The sequence below is a fragment of the Callithrix jacchus genome, chromosome 10, assembly GCF_049354715.1.
Source record: "Callithrix jacchus isolate 240 chromosome 10, calJac240_pri, whole genome shotgun sequence".
Classification (NCBI taxonomy): domain Eukaryota; kingdom Metazoa; phylum Chordata; class Mammalia; order Primates; family Cebidae; genus Callithrix; species Callithrix jacchus.
In genome coordinates, this window is record NC_133511.1 from 61,799,466 (window position 1) to 61,825,524 (window position 26,059).

At 43.0% G+C, this 26,059-nt stretch overlaps 1 protein-coding gene and 1 pseudogene across 27 annotated transcripts in view; one reads left to right on the forward strand and one right to left on the reverse strand.

Annotated features, from left to right (window-relative positions):
- The window catches only part of TENM4 (teneurin transmembrane protein 4), a 3,204,727-nt gene that overhangs the window by 3,070,366 nt on the left and 108,302 nt on the right, over nucleotides 1-26,059 (forward strand). For 20 of the 27 annotated variants that reach the window (XM_078340117.1, XM_078340116.1, XM_078340121.1 and 17 more), the window contains 3 exons: nucleotides 8,898-9,083; nucleotides 17,013-17,039; nucleotides 24,446-24,592. In XM_078340117.1, the coding sequence (XP_078196243.1) occupies nucleotides 8,898-9,083; nucleotides 17,013-17,039; nucleotides 24,446-24,592 (360 nt within the window). The remainder of the gene's footprint in view (nucleotides 1-8,897; nucleotides 9,084-17,012; nucleotides 17,040-24,445; nucleotides 24,593-26,059) is intronic. The other 7 variants (XM_054241402.2, XM_054241403.2, XM_054241409.2 and 4 more) reach the window with 1 other exon arrangement.
- Nucleotides 2,356-3,191, reverse strand: LOC144578011 (large ribosomal subunit protein uL30 pseudogene; annotated as a pseudogene).

Sequence of the window (26,059 nt, forward strand, 5' to 3'; positions counted from 1 at the left end):
CCTTCATTTTTTGCTCTTCCGCTGGTCCTTCACTCAGCTCCCCTGGTCTCTGTGCCTTTATTCCACATCCACCTCGCAAAACCCAAGCTCATTTTGACCATTCACCATTTCTGATCTCACAGCTAGGCTTATGAACACCACTAAGCCAAATCCCATCATGCTTGTGACCTTGAGCCTCTCCTGGTCCCTCCCAGCTGCAGTTCTTGTACTTTGTGAGCTCTTGCTCTCATTCACCACAAGGGCTCTTTCAAATGTCCACCATCTATTCATCAGCACCCTGCTCTAGGGAGATTCCTGCCTCCTACTTTACCGAGAACCCTGAGGCCACTGGTTCAGTGCTGTGCCATCATCCTGCTTGTTCCCTGTATAGCCTGTGTCCCACATGACTCTCTGCCTGATCCCTCTACCCAGAGGCTGAAGTACTCACTAAGCCTGTCCCTCTGACTGTGCTTCAGAAACAGTCCTCTACCTGTTGAAGGCACCTCAGTTGAGCATCTCCTTGCTCCCTCCAGTATCTTCAGCCTCTCCTTTCCCTGACACTTTCCAGCACATAAACATGAAATAGTTGGCACAAAGTGGGTGTTTACTCCATAAAAGATGTGCATGATACAAGGCACAGTACTTGGTGTTCATTTAACCCACACATAAGCCTGAAATATTGGTATCTGTACCCTATTTTGCAGATAAAGTCAAGGCACAGAGAGATAAAGTAACTTGACCACACATACACTGTAACTCACACAGTGGATAGATGGAAACTTAGATGGTGTGGAGACAGATAGCTGGTTAGGTGATTAGACATTTGAGTAGATGGACAGATAGATGGGCTGATGGATGAGTAGACGGATGGAGGATGAACAGACAAATAGACAAAAGGAAAAACACTTAATAAAGTCACCATTGAGTTGGGGTGAGGGAGGAAACTCAAACACTAATTCCAGAGATCTTATAGTCTAGCTGGGGCCATGATCTAAGATGTAATTAACAATCAGAGGATACTCACATACTGCATCTGAGGTATTGTCTAAACCTGATCCCAAAACTCATAGGCCAGAAATCATGTGACTCACAGACATGTTTCATTTCTATCTAAGTACCTTTGAGCATTTACTGTCTCTAAGCTGTTTCCACATCTATGATATGGGAGTGAAAGCATCATTGCAGAACTCTTGTGAGAATTTAATGAGTTAATATTTGTGTTCCAACAACAACAGTTCTGGAATATTGAAGGTACTTCATTTTCTTATTGTTGCCTCTAATGCTGACTATTAATAGTTTGGCTTGGACTTTAAGTATGCCTGAATTTCTGATAAACTCCCCTAGTTGTGCAGTAATTCAGATGAGTTAGTGATAAAACAAAAAATCCAGGAATCATTTAAATTTAAAAGATACACTCCCCTAGTTGTGCAGTAACTCAGATGAGCTAGTGATAACACAAAAAATCCAGGAATCATTTAAAATTAACCCTCTGTTAATATTTCTTAAGGTCACTCTTAGAATTTCAGGTCCTCAAAAATAGAACAGTTTTATTTATTATCTCTTTTAGTGCTAAATGCAGACTTACAAAAGTACCTCCCAGGAGGTCCCATGGGGCCAAGAGTCTGTTTCCACATGAATGGAATTTTAGAAACAGTTTCATCTGCACCTGCTCCTTGTTGAGCAGGAAGATGTGCAGATCTTTGGGTAGGGGCCTTTCTACCCCTTAGTTGTATCAATTTTGAGCATCTTTCCAAGTAGAATAAATTTTGTGGAAAAATTATACGTGAGTCTCTTAGGACAAAGGCACAGCTTTTCCTACCAGCTATTTTAATGAACAGGATTGTAAAGTAAGTCCAGACAAATTAAAACGTAGCTGTGATAGGTCCCAGGCTTCATCTGGGCTTGCATGGGGATTAACATTTAATGAGAGGAGTCTGGGGCAGCTTTTCCTGTACATATATATTTTTTGGCATAATTAACCAAGAGCCAAACCTATGTCTTTTTCCCTGCCCTTTCGCCCCTTCCTCATGTGTTCACCTCCTTCCACATCCTGAAAGACAGCAGGTGTAGCTTCGGCATTAGCATGAAGAAGATGTGTCTGTGGGTGTAAGGACCAAGGCATTGTTTTAAATCACAGAGTTCGCAAACAGAGATTGGAAGAAATGAGTTTCCAAGGAGCGTAGGCACAAAGGACACTAAGCCTCTACTTCAATATAGTTAACAAAATAACTTGTGTACAACACGGCACTGAAATAGAGTCACATCAGCTGACATACACCTTCCTTGAAGCTTTTTTTTTTTTTTTTTTTTTTGCAATTTGAGAGCAGGTACTGTTTATTAGCTGACCAGCTTAGAAAAATAATCATGGTAGACATCTTAGTTCATTCTAATAAGCCTGATCTTGTCCTCCCTGTTGCCAGCATCTCCACCTTCTACAAAATGGGTGGTCTTTTTCTTCATTCCGCCTCATGGAGAAAATAATTTGAAGGGCCACAGAAAGTTATTTGCTCTTTGAAGTGTTTTCCAGAAGATAGATCTCATGACTCAGATCTTCCATGCAGATGATGCCGTATTTACCAAGAGATCAAGTCATCAAAGTATTACCTGTCAAAGCAATTCGCTTCTTATTGATTTTGCCATAACCACGCTTGTAGATTAGTTCATTTACTGACTTCAGATTCGGGTCCCCCCATGCAATATATGGCTCTGCAATCCCAGCATGTTAGCTGAAGCCTTGTTGAGCTTCACAAAGGTTCCATTGAAGATTTGACGAAGGTAAAGAAGGTGCAACACCTTTTGGACCTTTGGGCTCACACCATTGGTACCTCTGATCCTGATGACAAACGCCAGTTGGGTCCTGCAGGTACGTAGAAGTTGCCAGGTTTTCTTGCCATCTGCACCATTTGAATTTCCTTTCTGTACATCTGCCTATATTCCTTGTGATAGTGCTTCACTTTTTCATAGAAAAGACTCCTCCTTGCCTTTTGAAGCATCTTTTGGGCACACTTCTTTCTCAGGCCCTTGACCTTCAGCTCTGTGAAACTTCTTCGCTTTTTCTCAAGGGTTTCTGGCACAGCAGGAACCTTATTCTTCTTCTCTTCTACACCCTCCACGGTTCCAGCCAGAAAAAGAGGCCATCTATTCTTGCAACAAACATTTGTTGAAAGCCATGTTGGGCAACACCTGGTGCCAGTGCCAGGGAACCTTCCCATCGTGGGCTTCCAGCCTAGAGAGAAGACAGTGCATGAGTGAGGCAAGGAAGAGGCAGGGTAGGGAAAGGACAGTGCCATGGGTTTGATTTTCTGTAGGCGAAGAGCTCATGCTTGGCCAGATTCATCTCCAAGGACCTGTACAGTTCAGTCAAGAACTCTATAAGCTTGGAATAGGAATTTTAGGACAGTTGGAGATTTTCCCCTGCTTCTGAGAGGAAGTCCAGACTACAAATACAAATGGCTTCTACCTAGGTTTTTATATTCTTGGCTGATGGTGCCATGCTAGGTGACCAAAGGAAAGGTAAATATTTTGTTCTTCAGAAACACGTTCCTCTGCTGGGTGACTTGGAGCTGTGCTGATGAAATCATCTTAGGTCCTCATCAATGAGTCATATACACAGCATAGTGTACATAGAGTTTTTCTTTTTTTTCTTTTTCCTTTTTTTAATTTTTTTTTTTTTTATTTTGAGACAGAGTCTCACTCTGTCACCAGGCTGGAGTGCAGTGGCATGATCTTGGCTCTCTGCAACCTCCACCTCCCAGGTTTGAGCAATTCTCCTGCCTTAGCCTCCCAAGTAGCTGGGACTACAGGTGCGCACCACCACACCTAGCTAATTTTTGCATTTTTATCAGAGACAGGGTTTCATCATGTTGGTCAGGATGGTCTCAGTCTCTTGATCTCATGATCTGCCCACCTCAGCCTCCCGAAGTGCTGGGATTACAGACATGAGCCACCATGCCCAGCTGAGCTTTTCACATAAACTGTTTTTTTCAGTTCTCACCACTCATCCTGGAGGGGGACCTTTATAACTCTCCTCATTTTAGGAGTAAAGAATTTTGGCTTAGAGAGATTAAGTTTCCCAAGGACCCACAGCTGGGAAATCTGAACCCAAGCCTACCCTATGGCTTGTGTACTCCTAGTACTTCAGAAGATTCCTCCCAGACCCCAGCCCTCCAACATTCATTCAGAAAGCTCTGATGTTCGTTGTGTGAAAGCCAACTACCATTTATCAAACCTTCCCTTGTTATTGTATATGTTGCAAAAGCCAGAATTCACACCTGATCTTCTGAGTTAAGTCTAGTGTACTTGCCACTACATCTCATTTCCTTTCTTATAAAAATGTGAGTCTTTATTATATCCTGAATATGTGCCACGCACTATGTTAGAAGCTATACTTTCATTCATGCTGAATTGATTTAGGTTTTATCTGTCTGCCATGCTAGAATGTAAACTCCTTGAGGTCAGGAAAAAATCCGTGCCTGTCATAATCACCATGGAATCTCCAGTGCCCACTGTGGGGCTTGCACACAGGGAGGACCCAAGAAATCAACCAAATGAAAGTAATTCCTACAGCAGTCCTCCAAAGTATAGTAGTTGATGTCATCCCCATTTTACATAAGGGAACTTGTGACTAGGAGAGGAGCTGTGACCCACATTTCACAAAGGACCACTTACATTATATAAAAGACATATGAGCTGTCAAAGCACATTCTTTAGCATCGTCCTGTTTCATTTTCACTAGCCACTTCAGGAAGTTATATCTGCTTTAATGTCAAAGCAGAATCTGAGAAGGAAAAATAAAACAGTTCCTTTTGTTTCAAGATATTTGAAAATAAGAAACAATTGGGACTGTGACTTGAGGCCGAATGATAAAGTAGTATCTGAGGTTTCTACTCTCATCTTGAGTCTTTGGGTCTCTTCACTCAGTCAGACAGGCCCATCTGCAGAGAACCCAAGCACTCCCAGGCTGTGTTACCATCAGTTGGCACCTCGTAAACATCGAGGTTGCTTGGTTCAGGCTCCTTTCGGTAAAATGTGTGAGAGCTCACAACCCAGCTTGTAAGGTGCTGGTGGAGGGGTGCCTAGTCACCAGGTCACTTTAACTTCATGCCAGAAGATCACATCTAATGTAAACTGGCAAGGAAGTTGGGTGTTTGGATGGATGGAGCCATAGTCTCCAGATGGGAAGGGTGAGACTAAGAGCCTGGGAAACTCTCTGTAGAGGATCTCCTTTCATTGTATATATCCAGGGTCTGACTTGGATGTAACAAAGGATCAGCAGGGCCAGAAGTGGCAGGAGGTCAGGGTCTGCTGGAAAAGCTGAGAGTTTCCCTCAAATGGAAGGCTACCCGTGACAGGTCAGCCTTCCTTGCCTATTCTGAGACTTAGTTTCCTTGTCTGTAAAATGTCTGCTTGAAGTGCTATTTCAAGGATTGTCAAACAAGGAAAAGGCACTAGATGATCACATGACCTCAAAGAATGTCCTCATACTATCTGGGCCTCAGTATCCACCCCTCTAATAAGGATAATAGCCAGGCAGGCATTCTCACAGCATTGTTGTGATAGTTTAATAAGAAATTGTCCATAACGAGTGCTTTGCAAACTATAAAACTTGATGAGTGCTTTGCAAACTATAAAACTCGATGTGAGCATTAGTTAAATGAAACAAGGCTTTCCCACATATTACCTCATTTGATCTAACACCATCCCTGTGAGATTGATGTAGTGGGATTACTAACCCCTTTTTACAGAAAGGGAAAGCAAGGCTCAATGAATTACATAACATGCAACTTGCAGATCACCCAGCCAGTAAGTGGCAAAGCCACGTGTAGATCAGACCTGTCTGATCCTGAGTTCCATGTTCTTTAATCCATTGTACATAGTAAAAAGGTGCAGACATGAGTAATAGCTACAGGATATTTGGATAATCTTTTGAATGCCAGTATTAGTTTGTGCTTTATCTGGACTGTGATCTCCTGGGGGGCAGACATTATATCTTACCTCTGTATTCCTAGCACCAGGAATAGTCTCTAGTGTATAGTAGGCATGTGTGGATATTATTAGAAGATTCCATGAATTACCATGAATTTATTGATACCTACTATATATAAGGCAGGAAGAAGCCTCTGAAGTAGTTGCCATCATCACCCTCACCTTACAGAGGAAGAGAAGGAAGCTTACAGCTATTGAGTAGGTCACAGAGCTGGCAGAACTGAGATTTGGAATCACATCTTATTCCAAGTCTACTGTCTTTCATCCATACTGTCTCCAGGTGACTTAATAAAGGGAATGAAGTACCTTTTAGCTAAGACCTGAAGTCTGGAAGTTCATTGTGGGGAAAAGCCTGCCTCCTCTCTAGGTTCGTGATGGGTTCCATGTGCTCTGCTGCCTGAAAACACTGTGGCATTGGCCCCAGCAGCCCACCCCCTCTCCTGGCTCACACCTCAGTGAATAGTGTGCTGTCTACTGTTTACTTTCACACCATAAACCACCACCTGGAAAAAGTGCTGAGTAAACCCAAACAAATACTCAGCTGATTTGTCATCTCTCCAAGGGCTCTCAAGGGCAAGTTCCAGCCCTGACCCCAGCCCTAGCCTCCAGAGTCACCAGGAGGTCATTGCCCTTTCAGTGTTGTGCAGAAGAAATGGGAATTCCAGAGACTGGATCCAGGATATCCTGGGGCCTGGAGATTGTCATTATTTATCTTAAGGCAAGCCCAGGTTGTTGTCCATGTGAGCAAGAAGGGAAAGGAGCTTGAACAACATCCTAGGGGATGTTGATGTAACTCCACAGCCCTGTTCTCATGTGGGACAGTCTCATACAGGCAGGTTGCTAGAGACAGGTGGGCCTGGTGGGACTTTCAGCCAGGCTAAGTGGGGTGTGGTGAATGTTTACCATTCTCAGACACCTATATTCCCAGGCATCATCCAACAAATCTTAATAAGAGGTTGACTCTATACCAGGATCTGTGCTGGGTCCCAGGGATAGAGGTGATCAGAGGAATTAGCCCAGCCTCAGGTTGTTCCTAGACTACTGGTAAGACAGACTCAGAAACAGAAAAACACTCTACCATGTAAAAATGGGACAGAAACAAGTGAATAACCCACAGGGTGAATTACAGGAGATTTCTCAGGGGAGGGGTTACTTTTCAGCCAGTTCTTGGGGGTAGATTACACTATCTAACAGAGAGGGTGCTCTGTCATAGAATCCCACATTCTTATAGCTTGAAGGAACCTTAAAAGACATCAGGTTCCACCTGCAATAGATGAGGAAACTAATACCCAGAAGAAAGAAAGTGACTTCCCCAAGGCCACACAGCAGATTAGTGGCTGAGCAGGCATACATCTCACAAACCTCCTCAACTCCCTGTCTAAAGTTCACAGTGCTGACCTCAATTCAAGAAGCCTTTCTTGAGTTACTTGATCTTTATCATGCTTTTTTGTCATCTACTTCACTGGGTGCTCGCCAGAACCCAGTTAGGTCAGCAAAGGGCTGCTGCAAGGCGGCATCATGCAGCTCACAGTATCCAGACCAGGAACTGTTGCTTATAAGGTAACACAGCTTAGAAGCTCCTGGGTCTGGCATAGAACCCAGGTCCCTGGCTCCAGTTCAGACATCGCTTCCCACTTTACAGCTGAAGAATCTGATGTGTTACTGTACAATTAGCACCTCCCTTTTGAGGTAATGTGCTTGGCAGGATGTCTGGCACAGGAACACAAAATACATTGTAACTCTTAGTATTTTTAAATTCTCAAACCTTTGATTCATTGTCTTATAGACTGGTAGGAAGGTCTGAGCTTCTGAGACCTAATTCTTTTTCAAAGTAGCTAAGGTATTAGCAGCTTATAAACCAAGCGTGCAGCTTGGAAGGGAAATGAGCAAATGCACCTTGACAGAGGTGCCAGCTAATGTAGTTTGAAAGAAATGAAAAGGGTTGAGATTTTCATGTGAATTTGAAGCATGTTGGGCCATGAGGCATGAGAATCAAGTCAGAGTCTCTCTCCATCAGAGCCCTGGCAGAGAGCTTCAGTGGACATGGTTGCTCGACCTGTTTCCTAAAGAGCAGTTGCGTTTTGGAAGACTTTACCACCTCTGCCTGCAGTAAGCATGAAGCTGTAGCTGGCCTGGAGCCTGAGGGGCTTGTGAATCGGGCCGTGTGTTTTTTGCACCATCTCACAGATGGGCCTTTGTGAAGGGCAGACAGCTCCACTCTGGCCTCCACTCCAAACCATTTGTTTTGGATCTGAAACCCCATTTAGATGGTTCTTGGAGTTGGGGTGAGGAAGCAGGAAGCTGAAAGACTGAGAATAAACCCAGCAAAAGCACAGAACAAACTGCAGGTTTTGGACACCAACCCAGAGTATGCCCATAGTGGGTGGGGTTCAGCTTCCGTCCTACGCCTCAACTTCAATCAGAGTCAAGGCAGTCATGAAATGCAGGCCCCAGAACTCATCACATGCCCAGCCAGACCACAAGCACTTCATTTGGCTATGGGGACTCATCCTTACTTTGTCTTCACACATAACCAGTTTTTAATTAAATTTGACGTTTCCTGACGTCTGTTCAGAGGTCTGGTCCCCTTCGGAAGGGGCAAGCACAAAGGCAGGGACAGGCTGGCAAGAGAGAGAAGCAAATTGAGCCGAGATCTTCAATCCTCCTCTTTTGGTGGGGAAACGGGAACAGGGCAGGCCTCAGCTTGGAGAATTGTTCTCGTTCAAGGGTCATTGACCACAGAGATTTGTCTCCTGAGTCTCTGGAATCCCGATCTGTTACAGAAACCCAGGTATGTAACCAAGTGTGACTCTGGTTTCCAACAATAACTTGCTCAATACTTGTTTGTCTGTCTCTCCTCCTTCCCTTGCCCCTCCGGCTGCTGCCTCCCCTCCTGGCCCTGGTGTTCTCCCTCCTTTTTCTCCTCCCTACAGAGATCTGTGCTGCTGACTGTGGCGGCCATGGCGTGTGCGTAGGGGGCACCTGTCGCTGCGAGGATGGCTGGATGGGAGCAGCCTGCGACCAGCGGGCCTGCCACCCGCGCTGTGCCGAGCATGGGACCTGCCGCGACGGCAAATGCGAGTGCAGCCCTGGCTGGAATGGTGAACACTGCACCATCGGTATGGCGGGCCGAGGTTCCCGGGGATATTCTCTGGTCTGCAGGACACCTTTGTCTGTCGGGGCATTTCAGGGCCAGCCTGAGCCCTCATCGCATGTGGGGATGGGAAAGAAAGTCCTTTCATCTGGAGGCATTACGACTGGCATTTCCTAACCACAATTTGATATTTTCAACCTTATTCCTTCCAATTTCCATTTCCCCAGTCCTGGTTAGCTGGCTAGCACACCTTGTTGTTCAGCTCCTCCCAGGCTAAATGCAGTATAGCTCTGTGTCAAGGAGGCTTGTGTTCAGGAATGAGGCAGATGACCACCTCTTAGCAGCTGTGGACAAGCCCTGTCAACACGCTGAGCCTCGGTTTCCTCACTCGCAAAATGGGGATAATAATGCATGTAAAGAGCTTAGCGAAGGCTGGCATAGGAGTGCCCAGTACATGCAGCCATTATTATCCAATGCATTATCTGGCTGGGATGGCTGGGGCTTGGCTCTGAGCCCTCCATGCCCATTGGGCTCCTAGGTCAGAATTCCCCAAGACATCTGGAATCCTGGGGAGAGCTCACCACAGGCCCTAACGCCACATGTGGAGTCCATTAGGGCTGGGATCTTCCCCATCCTCAGCTTCCATCCTGTCTGCATTTGTCTCCTTTCCCCTCCCTTGGGGGCTTCTCGGCACCAGCTCCTGCTGAAGCAGCTCTGTTGGCGCTTTGAAAACAAGCTGATCACTTCGTTCCCTTCTTTCTGCCTTTCCTGCTGGTTTTGTTGATTTTAAATTCAGCCAGACGCTTTGCTTAGTTTATTATCCTGGAATGAGCACTCACCAAAAGCTCTTTATTGAATCAACTGGTTTGTGTATGTGTGTTTTAACTTCTTCCCCTTCCGTTTTTTTTTTTTGTTTGTTTGTTTTTTTAAATGAAGGGTCTGTGATCAGATGGTGAGCACATGGCTTTAGAAGGCAGGATTCCAGGTGCCTTTCTGGCTCAGAAAGTGACCTCTTGGGTCTTAGAGAAACTGGAAGACAAGCCCCACAGCTTTTGAGAGACAAAGGAATTTTGAGCAAACAAAACTACCTCTTATCCCATGTGGGTTTTTTTAGTCTTCCTTGTTTTTCTTTTGTAGCCTAAAGTTAGTTTATATCCTTGGTCCCTGCCCCTGCAACATCCCGAGTTTATAATTGGCCATGGAACTCCTTACATTTATTAATATTAGTAATAATAATAATGGCTTCTGATTTTTAAGTATTTACAACTTGCCTAGAGCTGTGCTAAGAACTTTAACTGCATTATTTTATACTCCTTACAATCACCCTGTGAAGCAGTATGTATTATTTCCTCATTTTCAAGGACCTGAGGCTTAAGGTCACGGAACTTAAAGAGGTAGAACAGGGATTTGACACTTGATTTTTCCTTACCAGCTGCTTGCTCTGTAGCCATTGCATGGCAAAGCCCAGTTTTTCTACTGAGGCACCTGCTCCCGTCCCTCCTGGAGGCTGTGCCCTGTCATTGAGGTTGCACTCAGCCCTCACCCTCAACAGAGCCACTCCGTAGCAATGGCAGCCACTGTCAGCCTCTGCAGGTTGTGCTGCGTCATCTTACTGTGTGCTACTTGACAGTGTCATCCTTCCTTAAAATTGTCCTGGAAACCCCTTAGTGAGAAGTGGCCCTGGTTATCCAAGGAGCCTCTTTAAACTCTGCTTTCCCCTCACGTTCCCTTTTCTACATGACTGAGGATGAACCAAACTTTTAGCCTCCCAGCCCAGAAGAAAGCCCATGTGCAGAAGAAAGCCCATACCTCTAAAAAAAAAAAAAAAAAAAAGCAGAGCCCAGAGAGGGCCCATTCTGTTTGCTGTCACTTGCTTACAGAGTTCCCAGCTCATCTTACCAAACTCCAAAACATTTGCAAATGTTGGACAAAAATGTTGTAAGATAAACGCATCTCATTCTAGGGAAACTCTCCCTAATCACAAATGATTCATGTCAGGGCTTGTGGGCAGGCTGTTTTATTTGTAGTGTTTTCTGGATATTCATCAGCTTGGCTTTAATAATGTCCCTTTTATTTTGATGCCAAGAAGTCCAATCATCCTCTTCTACCTCCCCTGTATACTCTGTGTCACTCTTCAAGAACAAACACCACCTTGGGTTTGCAGATGCCTTTTCCTCTCCAGATAAGAAATACATCAAGGCAAATATGCAAAATATAAGAAGAAGGTTGACAGTCCTAAATACCAAAGAAATGTCATAGGACATTGAAGAAGCAACGGACTAGTCATAGTGCTCAGTTGAAAGGACTTTGGCTGGGAATTCTATTACTACCTCTCATTGTGTGGTGAGCATTTTCTTTGTCCTTGTCTAATTTTCCTGCATGGTAACCTTCTCTGTGGGTCTTTGCCTGTGGCCAGCTGCGTCCCCACTAGAAACTCAATACCGTTGTGCTGAAGGAACACTTCAATAACCCTGTGGGATATAAGGAAAGGGGGAGGGGAGGCAAAGTAGAGAAACAATGGTGCCATCCTTTTCTTGTTGAAATAGAAATGAGAAGGAAAAATTCATTTTTAGTCTTTGATGGTAACAAGAAGCATTTCCTTGTTTCCAGAGAACTTTACTCCCTGTGAGGGTGATTTAGGAAACGAAAAAACTGCTGATGTGAAAAGTTAGAAATTCAAAGTGTTAAATTTTCTCTTGTTATCAGATTTCATTGTTATACAAAAGGTCATTATCGTGCAGCTAGCTTCTAGCTGCAATAGTTACTTCCCACAGCAGAGAGAAAGCTGGTGTCCATGACACTGATTTAGAGACCTCTAGGCAGTGGAAGCAAAAAAAGAGTTGGGCCTGTTTATTTACATACTGCCACCCTGCATAAACAGGAAGGAATGGCTTGATTACCATATACCAGGAATACAGAATTTAAAGACCAACACAAATCTGGGCCTCTAATGGCCAAGTCCCCAGCATTAAGAACCTTTTTACCCCAACGACATTTCCCAGAGCAGATGAGTATAGTAGGAATTAACTATCTTCTTCTTTTTTTTTTTTTTTTAATATCATCTTTTAGAGCCTTTGGCTCACCTTATCTTTCATGGAAGCTACTTGATTCTTCTCAAGAGGTTGGTTTTCAGAATAAAAGGGAATTTGACAGTGGCATCCTCTTCAATGACAGTATTTTTGTCAAACAGCAAAAAATATTTCACATTCAATCCTAATTATTTTAGGAATCACCTGTCTCTTTGCATCTTGAAGAAGGGTCTTTGGTAAAAGCACCAGGGCCAGACCACGTAGTTGCCTGAGGCTTCAGTTTCTCTATCCGTGAATCACAGAATGGGGTGGCTGGAAGAGATCCCCAAGGGTGACAGAATTCCAACCCCTTCCTCCACTGCCCACAGAACTACACACCCATCAACCCAAAACTGAGTCACCTGCTCCTAAAAATATCTCATGAAGAAAAAGGGATTCTTCATTTTTACTCTAACTTATATGGCACTTACATATGTGAAACCCAGTTTTCCTAGTCCAGAGTTAAGGTAAGATGGTTTGATTTGGATCTGTTTCTCAAGTATATGATTGACAGAGAGTCACCCAACGCATATTTTTGGTTGTCTTTTCAAAGGATTTTATGGATCCCATAAGTCTGGGGCGTGACCTCTGATTTCCTGTGAGAAAGCTGAAAATTGTTGTTAAATTTAATCGGAAATTTTTTTCCAATTTCTTTGAAATTATGCTAACATTTTGGATCAGTTCTACATGGTTTTTCTATTCACCTCAGTGCCCCTTGTCTCTAAAGTTTGAAAACACCTGTAGCAAATGCCAGCTTCTGATGACATTAATAAAATTCCAGTCTTGACTCCAAAGCTGTGATTATTCAAGGTACCAAATATACAGAGTTATTTACCAGGCTTCAGGAGAGCTGTCCAATTCTAGAAATCATGATTTTTAAACAAAAGTTTCCTCTGGGGGTAAAGATTAAAATAATACCCTGAAGATACAATGACTTGAGTGAGCAAAACCAGACTTTCCAATGAAGAGAAATTGTGAATAACAGCCACAAAATCTTCCGGAGTGCCCTGTCCACTTTTGGTTGGTTATTTTTTTGTTTGTTTGTTTGTTTTACTTTCTTTTGTTTTAAGACAGAGTCTCGCTCTGTTGCCCAAGCTAGAGTACAGTGGCATGATCTCAGCTCACTGTAACCTCCACCTCCCGGGTTCAAGCAATTCTCCTGCCTCAGCTTCCCGAGTAGCTGAGACTACAGGTGTGCACCACCACACCCAGCTAATTTTGATATTTTTAGTAGAGACAGCGTTTTGCCATGTTGGCCAGGCTGGTCTTGAACTCTGGACCTCAAGTGATCCATCAGCTTTGGCCTCCCAAAGTGCTGATATTACAGGCATGTGCCACCATACCTGGCCCTTTGTCTGCATTTGAATGATAGCTCTCAGATTTCTTTTTCATAATCAGCAAATCCTTAACCAAGAGCCCACGAATCACTCATGAGGTATCAGCACCTGTGATAACACTATGGTTATCCCACTGGAAAGCATTCATTCACAACAGGACCTACGGCTTGACAGGACAGATTCTGACAAGGAGAAAGAGAAAATTTACAGGGATCTACCTCAAGTGATCAGAGCATGAGTTTGATTTGCTGATGATTCTGGGAGACTTCAGCCCACATGTGGTAAGGGTGGGAACCTGACTTTGTGAATTTCTCTTAGTGTGGGTGTCACTGACCAGTTATCCAAAGAGAGAAGAGCACTAATGAATCCAAGAGCTTAGCAAGAACATCTCTTTGGTGGTGTGTCATCCATCTGAAAGAAGCTTGGATGACTAGAACCACCAACCCATTCTCTGCTGTAGTGATTCTTGTTTCCTGTGGCCTAACCTGTACCAGTGATTCAGCTGTTAGAGTTTCCCTGAGTCTCCTGGAGAATAAGAATGGAAAGCCTCTTGCCATGTTTTCCATAACTTTGGATAGGGGGCCCCTGAAGATCCTTAAGATTATCCCAAGAGAAACCTCTGGAAACCTCTGTTGGTAGAAGCAAGTCAAGGAAAGAAGTTCTTATGTTGGTGATCAGAGAAATGCCAAAGAAACCTGAGACTGCACAGACCAACCTCATGCCAAAAGCTCAGTCTGTGGCATAAATAGCTATAGTGTCACTACTATCTCCAACTCTTCACATGGAGATAAGAACATAGTAGGAACATGAGAAACGTTTGTCCAATGCCAAAGAAAGAAGTGTGGCGCAAGAGGAAAGATGACTACTGCCGTCGTCTTCATCCTGAAGTTCTGAAGAGAAAGATGCAGGAATCGATGAAGTCCTGAATCCACCTTCCATAATGCAGACTCTGCATCATCTTTTCTAAAAGTTGGTGCTTTAAAATCATGAATTTTTAAACAGTTGTACCCAAGAGCATATGTGCCAAGGATTTCAAACAGTAAAAGCAGCGTACAGTATGGACTTTTATAAATACATGGCACTAAAGTTCAAAGACTCAGTTGTCACTCCCATTTTTAATAGCCAAAGACAAGGCAGGTCCATTCCGTTCCTGGAAAACTCACGGGCTTGGTATTGACTAGCTGTTAGCAGCTTTTGGATTCACAGTGTGGTTTGTGATTCAAAGTTTCCTTTGCTCTTTGTAGCAAAGGAATCCCTTTTGATTTGTGGAGTCAGGATTTGAAGTTTTGAATGTCTACTCTTGTCTCCTGAAAACTCGCAATGCTGATGGTAACCATTTCCAGTGACTTCTTTTCCTACCTATGGTCTGGAGAAATTAGTAAGAATTTGTAAAGGTATCCAAAACATATTTTCACTGAGTAGAGCTCTTCATGATTACATGGTTCTTGAAACTGAAATGGCTTTAGAAGAGAGGGAGCTCTCTTAAGTCAGACACTGGCCCTGGAGAGATTACCCTTTAGAATAGATATAATCTTCACTCACTACCAGAACCATGATACCACCATTAAGTTTGGAAACAAAGTTTTTTTCGTCAGAGAACTCCCTCAAAGTGGATGCTGTATAGTGATATGACCACTTGGATCCCAGTGATGGAGTCTCATCCAGCCTAGCCATCCTTGGGAAAGAAATGTAGGGTCATTCCACCTCTTCTGTAACTGGATACAGAGTTATTACAAGAACATATTATTAGGACCCTCCAAAAAATTCTGCAGCTATGAAAGCTAAGAAAACCACTAGAGCTGGGTAATTCTATGTATTCTTACTCTTTGATAGCATATCCTGGGAGATGAGATAATAAGAAATTTTAGGCCACTTTGCAAAATTAGACGAATTAGCTTGAATAAGATTAAAGTGACAATGGACCAAGAATCCAGAAAGCTTTCCCTTTAGCCAGAGATATTTCCTAGGCCATTTTTCGTGTGAGCTGTCCCCGTTTTTCACTGCTTGGCATTCCATAGCTTTGTTTACTCACCCCTGCTTAGTAAGCACTCTCTTTCATGTTCCCATATTATATTCTGCATCTCATGGACTCCACAACATCTATAAGAATTAAGAAAAGTATGTGGCCTCAGTTAAAATTTCCTCTTCCCAATTTTCCACTTGGCTGTGCAGCCTCCAGAAGCATATTTCATCTTGAACCAGAGACCACATGGATACCTGAACTGAGAACACAGCCTCTCATCCACTAGTCTTTGAGACTAATATATACTGATGAACAACAATGTCTGTTCTATCCAGAGAAATGAAAAAATATAATTTATATTTTTTTTCTGAAGAGAGTAAAAATGTTTCAAGAGCCCTAGGGATTCCTGATAAGGCCGCACCGTTGCAGTCCAGTCCTATCTGATGGATTTTTGATTCATATGGTGAAATTGAGCTGAAGCTGGAGTGCAGCCTGGCTGAAGGCATCATATTCTTCAGGAGACTGCCCAGCTACATAGCCTTTGCAGAACACACTAGGGGCAGGTGTGGAGAGATGGGAAAGAGAAGCTCCTCGAAGCGCTATCTCTGCAGCCTAGGTAGGGCAGGTGAAATAGTATTAGTGGTTTATGCCAGGGTTTAAGAGGCCTGCCCTGCTCTAAACACACAGCCAGACACCCATATATATGCACAGTGGGGTTTACTTCGGAGCAACCTTTGATACCCATCCTCAAATAAGCAAAACTTTAGAAGGCCAAATAATTCAAGGCTTGGACACAACCCCTCCATTGGAAAACAAAGCACACATCATTCTGTCTTCAGAGTTAATAAGCACTGAAAAGTGGTCAGGTTTTCTTTTCTTTGTCCTGTTTTTTACGGTGACATCCATTGACCTGCACCTCATAGTCTGTGTAAGATGCACAAAGGAGGGATGCATCTAACTTAGAACACTAAGCATTCAGCATTTAAGCATGTGTAGGCACGTGTACGTGGAAAATTCAAGAATGGCAAGCAGACAATATAGCAGTATATCTGACCAAAGATTCAACCTCCTTTGCTAGTGCATATCAGAGATGATTCAAATTTTGCATATTTCTAAATTCCAACTTCTTGGAAATGCCCAGATGGGGTACCACTTGTTCTTGGTATGGCTGCTTCACCTGTAGGGAGGGTGGATGCTGCTCTGAGTAGTCAAAGAGACAGGCTCTGGTTTTCTGTAAAGCCAGGCAAAGCTGGCAGAGCACGAGTGTGGCCACTTTTGCAGCTTCCCATCCTCCTTTGCCTGTTTTCCTTATTTATATGTCTTCTTGTTTCTGTGATCACATTTCCAAATGCCTAGATCACAGAATGAGTTGAAGTTCCTTTTGGCCATTCCTGGAGAATGCTTGCTCTCCCTCCTCCTCTCTCTTGTCGTCCTGTCTTTGGTTTTATTTTCCCCACCATGGCATAGGCCAGTCCCAAACGTGGGGCACAATCCTTTTGTCTCTTTAGCATCTGGCATGGTTATGTGGCAGGCGGTATTGCACTTACTCGATCCTACCTTAAATGTCCTGTCTTTTATCTCCCTAGCTCACTATCTGGATAGGGTAGTTAAAGGTATGGTCTTCCTTCCTCTATTTTCCTGTTGTCTTTGTGTGTGTGTGATTGTGTATGAGTATAAAAGAAGAAATGTGTATATAAAAATATATATACACCCCATAAGCATGATGTCTAGATGCTACCACATCCCCAGTTTTGTCACAGCATCCATTACCCAAAGGACATAGGTTTTCAGTCAATAGGTGGTTGATATACCTTGAGTGTTGTTCTCCCCGAAAGATGCTCAGATCTGTTTCTGACAACACCATTGTACTTTTGTTTTTCCCTCCCCCTGCCCCACATACATAAACCTTTCACTCTTTCCACCCCATCTCATGTCACCCTGCCCATCTGTTATGGCCCCTGGTCCACCAGAATTAAGATGCTGGCAACCAGGGTGGGTGGCCTGAGAGGACCCAAGAGCAAAAAATTTTCAGGACCACTTTTTAGTTCTACTGTGTTTATTCATCCAACAGGCATCTGTGGAGCACCCACTGTGTACTAGGTACCCGTGCCAGGGTCTGGGGACGAGGGGACAGACAGACCCCTGACCTCAGGGAGCAGATGGTCTGTTTGTTTTGTTTGTTTGTTTCTTTTCCTTTTCAGAGAAGGCCTGACTTTGGTAAGTTTTATCTTTGAAGAGTATTCCCTAAAGGCAAAGTAATTCCTTCCTTTTTCAACATTTACATTAATTAGGTGGTACCTAATTTTCCAAATAGACCACATTGCTCTAAGAATAAATCTCAGAATAATCAGATATGTGTGCTTTTAAAAGACTCTAAGCTCCTTGAGGAGAAATACCATGTCCTATTCATCTTTTTATTCTCAGGCCCTAACACAGCACCTGGTACAAAAAATGTGCTCAGCAGATAGGGACCTACTCTGGAGTCAGACCGCCTGGGTTTGAATCCCAGCTTCAACACACGAAGGATTTAACTTCTCTTCTCTTGCTAACAGGACCCACCTCATAGGGCTAGCATGAGGATTAAGTGAAATAACAAATACCAACAGCTCAGTATATGGGCAGGAGCGATGCTCAATAAGTATGCATTAGGCTGTTTTATCATCATATTCTTGTTCTCACCCTTAATTTGAAGAAGGACTTCATTAGCTAGATGAATTTTTGAAACTGTAAAGGAAAAGGCTAAATTGGCATTTAATAAGAGGTAGCAACAGCTGTTTTAAAATTTATGGAAAGGATTTTGGGGTAACATAACTGACTAAATGCTTTTCAGCTGGGACGGCTCTGCCAAGTACAGCAAAGGTGTTGCATAGAACCCAGCAGATGGAGGAGGAGCGAGGGTCTTCATATTTCATGTACTGGTCCTCAATTGAGAATAAAATCATTCCAGCAAGAAAGAGTAGTACCTCCGAGCCTCTTTAAAACAGGCATTTCAAACATTATCATTAGCAGAGGACTCTTCAGGGTGGGCTAACTTTTATCATGTTACCATCTATTTGATGGAAAGTTTTTCTACTATGTGAAGTTTTTCACATCCTTGAGTCTGAAGTGAGTTGTGTGATTTTTTTTTTTTAGGGGAACAGATATAATGATACGCATTTGATTGAAAGAGTAAACTGTAGTTGAGGAAATTGAGTGGGTCATCCTGGGTCACAATTCTAATAAGCAGCAGAGCCAAGATGCTACATTTCCTGGCTTTATCCATATCTCCAACATTCTCTCTTCTGTTGCCATAAGTCACTGAGAATGTCCGTAATTCCCAATACATTTTCCTCCACACCACATCTTCCAAACTGGCACCCTCACTGAGAAGTGGCCCATATTCTTTCCCAAATCACCTGTTCTGATCTTTAGTTCAGAAAATATCATCACCAGAACTTTAGTTCGATTAGGTCAATGAATCATAACTTGCTTTAAAAGGCAAATGTTTCTTGTCAAAATCTAGGTCTGACCCAAGCCCTCATCTGATTGATATTTTGGTATGGTGGATACTAATTTCTGAAAAAACGAATTCAGAGATCTGTCTAATGGAAGCTCAGGTCTTGTCAGAGTAGAGTACTTGACTGTTCAGAGATGGGCCATATTTTTTTCATTGCTTCCCAGTTGCTTTGGTAGAGACTAAAGAAACAACATTTACTCAACAAATATGCTGAACTCCTTAGTGCTAGGAAATATGAATACCACACAACAGACGTGGTCCCTGCTCTCAAGGTGCCTGCAGTCTAGCAGAGAAGACACTAAAATAAATAATTCCAACAAAGTATGATGAGGGTTATGACAGGGAAGTCCAAAGGCCACCATTTAGAAAGTAGCCACCCCACCAACTTAGATTGTTGGGGCCTTGTAGATTGTTGGATTTAACATAAGGTATGAGAAAGGCTCCGAAGGTTTTTAAAAGCAAGATCATAACTAGATCACGTTTGTGATTTGGAAAATCAGTCTGGCCCTACTGTGAAAGGAGAATGGAGGAGGGACTATTGAGAACAAGAAGACTGATTAGCAGACTATTGCTGTCATCTGGATAAGAGATGATGATGGCTTTGTCTAGGGAAGTGAATATAGAGAAAAAAAGTTCAAAGGACTGATAAGAGGAACATAAATAAGTGGGCCATTTGATATATTATAGGCATATTGCAGACCTTCAAGGATTCTGAAAGTCTTCTAATCATACCTGTTGCTAGCTGCAAGGAGGGCTTCTTCATAGGCCTTAGCAGGAGATTGAAGATAAAGTGGCCCCTTGTCATTTAAAGGGCATTATTTCTTTTGAAAAGCTTTGTTATCCCTTCTCTAAACTTTAAAATTACATTATTTTGACTCTAGCAAATGCCTGGTATGAGTCCTTCCGGAAGGGATTATTACTGTCAGGTGGGCTCTCCGAATTATTGATAAGTTTTGGGGTTTGTGGAATTAATCAGCCTCAGCAGTGGGTAAGGATGGGCACATTACTTTAAGAAAGTCAACAAGTCATCCTGGAGGAGGCTTCCTCATGCTGGCTAATGGGGGTGTGATGACCCTGGAAGCAAATGGCTGGATGAAAGCAAATCTTGTTCCACCCACAGGTACTCAAAGTCCATCTGAAACTTATAGGATAATGCAGATCTTCAGGGTATCACTTGGTTCATTTGAAGAAATTGACTGTGGATTTTCACATTTGTGATTCTCTGTGATTTCACATCTAGAGCTAACCCTCCCTGAAAACATCTTCCAAACTCTTCCTGCTCCACATCTTCCAAACTGGCACCTCAATGATTCATTGACCTAATCCCACTAAAGATCTGGTGATGATCTTTTCAGGCAGCCTCAGAGCAGCACGGATTATGTGCCCAAGATGCCATGTGCCCACAGGAGTTCACTAGAGCAGGGCTTCCCAGAGAGGGTTCCATGGAATGGAATATTACACAGGTTAGTAGCGGGGTTGGGGGAGAGAGTTCTGAGGTCAAACTGTAAAATGCTCTAGTAATCAAATAAGCAGCTTTCTTCATTCTATGACTTCTTGGAGTCTTCAATATGTTGATACTCAGTGTGAATATAAGAGTACAGGATGCAGTGTTTCCCAAACTTATTTGACTGCAGAAGCTTGTTGTTGGGGACCTCGCAGAACTACTGTTTCCCAAGGTTCCCTTTGAGGAGTGTGGTTTGTGATTATAAGACCTATTTTCAACCCTTCCTAGAACAAAGTATGGTATAAATAAAAAGAATGTACAATTTGTTAGGGCAGATGATATATCTTGTCTCTGTGTACCCCAAAACTAACACAGAGTCCAGCATCCACCAGGTACTGAGTAAAGTTTGTTGAATTTAAGAACAGAATCAACTAACTTGAAGTTGTTTCGACCTACTCTATTGGGTTGGTTATGCCAGAAGGACCTAATAGATCATCTCATCCATATCCTTATTTTATAAATGGGGAAACTGAGGCCCAAAGAGAGAAAGTAACTTTCCCAACTCCCCTCAGATTAGTCAGGACAGAACCCAGGTTTCTTGTCTCATTTGTTAATTCATTTTAACAAATACATATTGAGTATCTGCTAGGTGCAGGCACTGGTACATTCTAACGGAAGAAGTAAGACAATGAAACTAATCGCAGAATTGATCATTTAAGTATCCTTAGGACAGCTGCTATTGAGAGAGGTACAGTATGCTAGGAAAGCATGAATGGTGGCCTGTATTGGGACTCACGATCCTGAACCCATCATGCCACCTCCCACCACACTGCATGTTCATGGCGCCATGAGACAAGCCCAGTGTTTGTCTTGGCTGTCTTTGGGAAGAAATTATTTATGAGAACCATAGCTTTTGACATAAATATTATACAACTTGGAATGGCAAAGGGTTATTTTCTTGTTTATGAATTTCTTAGTGAAATTATACAAACTTAAGTAAATCCAATGTGATTTACACCTCTCATTTATTGAATGCCTATTTATGTTACCCACTGTGATAAATAATTGGTATATCTTATCTCATTTAATATTCTCAAATACTCTTTGAATCAGGTATTATCTCCATTTTACAGATGGGAAAACTGAAGCTTAGAGTTAAATAATTTGCCAATTTTAACACAGATAGTAAGTAAAATGATGGTGCTAGGATTTGAACTGAGGTTTGTCCAACTCCAACGTCCTCACTCTTTTATAACACATGGCTTTTATTAAAAATTTAGGATTAAATGGTGTGAAATTGGATCTGCTCTAGAAAATCCATATCTGAACATTTTTAACAAAAAGTTACTTATTTTAGAAATTTATGTAAAATGCCTAGCACAGTGGCCAGCCCTAGTAAACCCTTAGTATGTGGCAGCTGTCATTGTCTCACTGTCCTGAAGCATCTAAAACCAGAGGTTGGCAAATTACACCCCAAAGACCAAATCGGGCCTATCACCTATTTTTGTAAATCAAGTTAGTTGGAGCACAGCCATGCTTATTCATTTAAAATTATGTATGGCTGCTTTCAAGCTGTAATGGCAGAGTTGAGTAATTGCAAGAGACCATATGGCTCACAAGCCTAAACTATTTATTCTCTGGGTCTTTACAGAACAAGTTTGCTGACTCTGATCTAGATAACTGCCTCAGTTTCCTATTTTGCCTTTCTGTGAGCCCCACCTGAGGCTATGGGTACAGCACATGATATTATATGCCCTCTGCCCAAAATAGAGAGAAGGTAAAGGTGAGTAGAAGATTCAGATATTGTGTTTGAGCTGTATGCCAGGCTTTCTGCATCATGCATACCTTATCTTATTTAACCTCCCAACAACCCCATTTTATAAGTAAAGAGACTGAGGCTCAAAGAAATTCAGTAACATGCCTAAGTCATACAGCCACTGAATGGTACAGCCAAACTTTGATATGCCTCTCAAGTTTGTGCTCTTACACAAGAGATACTCTTTGCATCTTATAAGAGGCTATATCTTACAGCAAAAGGAAGCAGTCAGCTATCATTCTTCAAGATCAGACCCTACTTCCTCCATGACTAATTCCAAATACAAACTTAATTGAAAACAAGTCCCAGCTGGACGGACAAAATTTGACATGAGACGAATTGAAGAAAACAGAAAGCTGTGATTGCTTAGATCACTAGAGGTGGCTGATGTTGACAACCAAGTCAGACTGCCTGGACAGCTACCTGTGTGTCATGGCTCTGCTCCTGAGGCTCACTTTTACAACTTCTTTCTCAGTCACTTTTTGGAGTGGCCGTGCTGGTTGCCTCCCATTTTTCCCAGCAGGCTCCTGCTGTACAGAAACCCATAGTCTACATGTACTTCTAAATTTCAAGGAATTGCTCCTAGGCTGGAGTATACAATTGATACATGTTTCTTCCTTTGAATGGAAAACACAGTGGCCAGATTGATTGGTTGCTTTGTTGAACATCTCGAGTGGAAATAAACATGTTCTTTTCTTTTACTTTTGAGTAACAGTCAACTATCAAAAGTCCTTGAACCACTCGGGTTTTAGGTTCTGATCAGCCATTTTACTAAATGAGTGGTTTCTTGGGCCAGGTCTTGTACTGGACAACGACTTTCACATTTGTTGGCCCATTTAAGAATAATGAGTCAATTTCCCATTACTTCGTGGCAGAAGATTCAGTTTGTAGCCATATTTGGAGTACTTTTCTGCTCATAATGATAAAACAAATTATGCTTTATAGCTGACACAGTGCTTTCACATCCATACCTCTCCCATGGCTGAGCAGGGGCAGAGAGGAGATGGAAGGTATGCCAGTGACAGGTGGTTTTTGATAGCCCCTTGGAGAAGGGGTTTGGCAGGATTGTTAATATAAGGACTTGAGTGAAAACCAAGTAGCACAATAGAAGCTGAAGTGAACCCTGTAACTTAACATATTCTCAAACATAGATTTCTGAGCCACAAACTCAGGGAGGTTCAATGATGTAGCAATCAAAAAGCCTGCAAATCTACTTTAATAGCATTTTTTTAAACTCCACACTTTATAATATGGTCCAAGGAGAACCAACACAAAATACTGCCTGACCCTTCTTGATCAAATCATCTACAGCCATCTCAGATGGCCACACCTGTGTTAAGTTCCCACCATATTTTGTACATCTGCTTTAGGGCATTTAGCAGTGAATTTTTTTGCCTATATAAATTTGTCTCCTTTGATAGGCTTCATGCTCCTCATGAATGAGAATAGGTCTAACTCATTTCTGTACCTCCAGTGCTAGCCCAGAGAAGGTGCTTCATAAATGACAGACAGGCAGATAGATGTGTGCATATGAGTATAATGAGAGCAGAGCAGCCTGGCTGTACCTCCGTTGCACTCACAGGCAGCCCTAGTTAGTCTTTCACAATGGTGATCGCAGCTCCTCTGAGGGCAGAGCCCTTTTCTAAGTGTAGCTATAGACATTATGGTAAGAAAAAGCCCCAAGCCCTCTTCTTCAAAGCAAAGACAGTTGTTTAGGAGAAAATAGGACAGAATAAATGAAAAGCCTAGGGTCCAATAACACTGACCTACTACAAGAGTTGGAAAAAGTAACACCCTTTAGAATGATACCCAGAAGTGCTGAGGAAAGCGAGGAATAGACAGAAAGATGTTTCCTTTGTGCTAAACAGCTGCCAAAGATCAGAGGAACACGCAAGAAAGAACAAGAAGCATGGATCAGGCAGAAAGCTTCATTGGATAGTTTCTGACAGGCCGACCTCTACTGACTCTAGCTCCAGAATCCCTGTCACTTTTGAAAGAGGAGCTTTTAGATGCAGCAGGTTTCAGCCCTGTCCCTGCCACTTCTGACTGTGCGACCTTGGCAAGTCCTTTCACCTCTCTGAGCCTCAGTTGCCTTCTCTGTCAAGTGGCAATTCCCAATGATACCTGCCTCCCTGGGCTGCTGTGGGCATTCGTGTGCTGATGGATATGAAGGCATTTTGCAAGTTGGCAGGTAGTGTGTGAGTGTGTGTGATGGTAGTTGACTCTGGGTGATCAGACCTCGACTCTGTACTTTGTCTTGCAGAGGGTTGCCCTGGGTTGTGCAATGGCAATGGCAGATGTACCTTAGACCTGAATGGTTGGCACTGCGTCTGCCAGCTGGGCTGGAGAGGAGCCGGCTGTGACACTTCCATGGAGACCGCCTGCGGTGACAGCAAAGACAACGATGGAGGTAGGGCTCCGGCACCCATGGGCCCCAGGCAGCTCCAGAGGGCAGGAGGCCCAGAGTGGAGAATAGGTATTACTGAGCTAACAGGCCACCAACACACCAGTTGTCCAGTCTGGGGAACCTGTGGCACGAGCAAAAAACTGCACATGTGACTTAGGGATGAGTGCGTATCACAGGTGTTCCCTTTGAATCCATTAAAATTAACTAATGTAAATGAAAGTAATTGTTATGCAGCAGCCAGTATAGAGGAGAAGGCATATGGAAGAAAGAGGCGTCTAACAATTCAACAGTAGAATGAGATGTCTGGCAGAGTTATGGGTCTCCCTCACTGGAGGTGGATAAACAGAGACCATCTAATTCTTCATCACAGAAGCTGCAGAGGGACGCTTCTCCAAGGGATTGAGGTTGAGTTATCTTTGGTCAAGGTCTCTTCTCCTCTAATTTGGGAGGGTATCCTCACTCACTCCAGCAGATACCTTTTGTAATAGAAATGGCTTTTACTTTGGGTTTTTAAAAAGTGCTAGACAGTCAAAGCCCAAGGAAAGAGGCGCTCGTCTTATAGAACATTCATTAGCTGAGGGTGAAGACCTGAATTCCAGCTCTGGCTTCGACTCCCTATGCATCCTTACACGGGCTACTCGGTGGCCCTGGGCTTCACTCTCCCCATGTGTAAAATGGGGCAGCTGGCTCATGAGTACCATTTCAGTCCTTAGCTTAGTCATAGAATTAACCTTCATTTTTCTGTTGCATTAACTTGGATAAAGAAAACCAAATGTGTTCTACTTTCCCACTTGGAAGATATATCAATCATTGCTGATTCTTCCACTCGCAGGTGGTTATTAGGAGAATAGAAAGTTGAAGATATGAATAAAAAATCAAAACACTTAACCCTTTCTTCCTAATAATGGCCTACCAGTTGGCTTAGTCCAGACAAGTCTGTATGACTCCCTTATATTTATACTAAAGGACTTTCTAATTCGTTGCACAGGGTAGAAAATCAATAGGTCAGAAACTCAGCATCCTAACCTTTGGGAATCTTCCACTTAGAGGGATTCTCAAACCCCGAAGCACCATAAGAATTAAAAGGCCAAGTGTGTGATATTGTGATTTATGCGATTTTTTTATCTTGAGTGGGTTTCAGTGGCCTAGAAAGGGCTGTTTCAGAGCACTGGTCTTTGAGCCAGCCAGCTCTCAGCCCTTCTGACTGCTGCCTAAATCCAGGAGGTAATTGGGCCTGATGGCATCCAGGCCTGGTGCCCGTGGAACAATTGTCAACAAGGAGCTTGTGGGGTTGGCCACAGTAGCTAGGCAGAAACAGAAGGTCTGTGTTCTCCTGTGATCTTGCAAGGTTAAAACATCCCTTAACCAATCTGAAACTTGTGGAGTTCATTAATTTTTGTGCTTCTTAAATATGCAGAGTTCTTATTTTAGAATTGGGCCCTATGCCAGGCATAGAGATAAGGAAGTCCC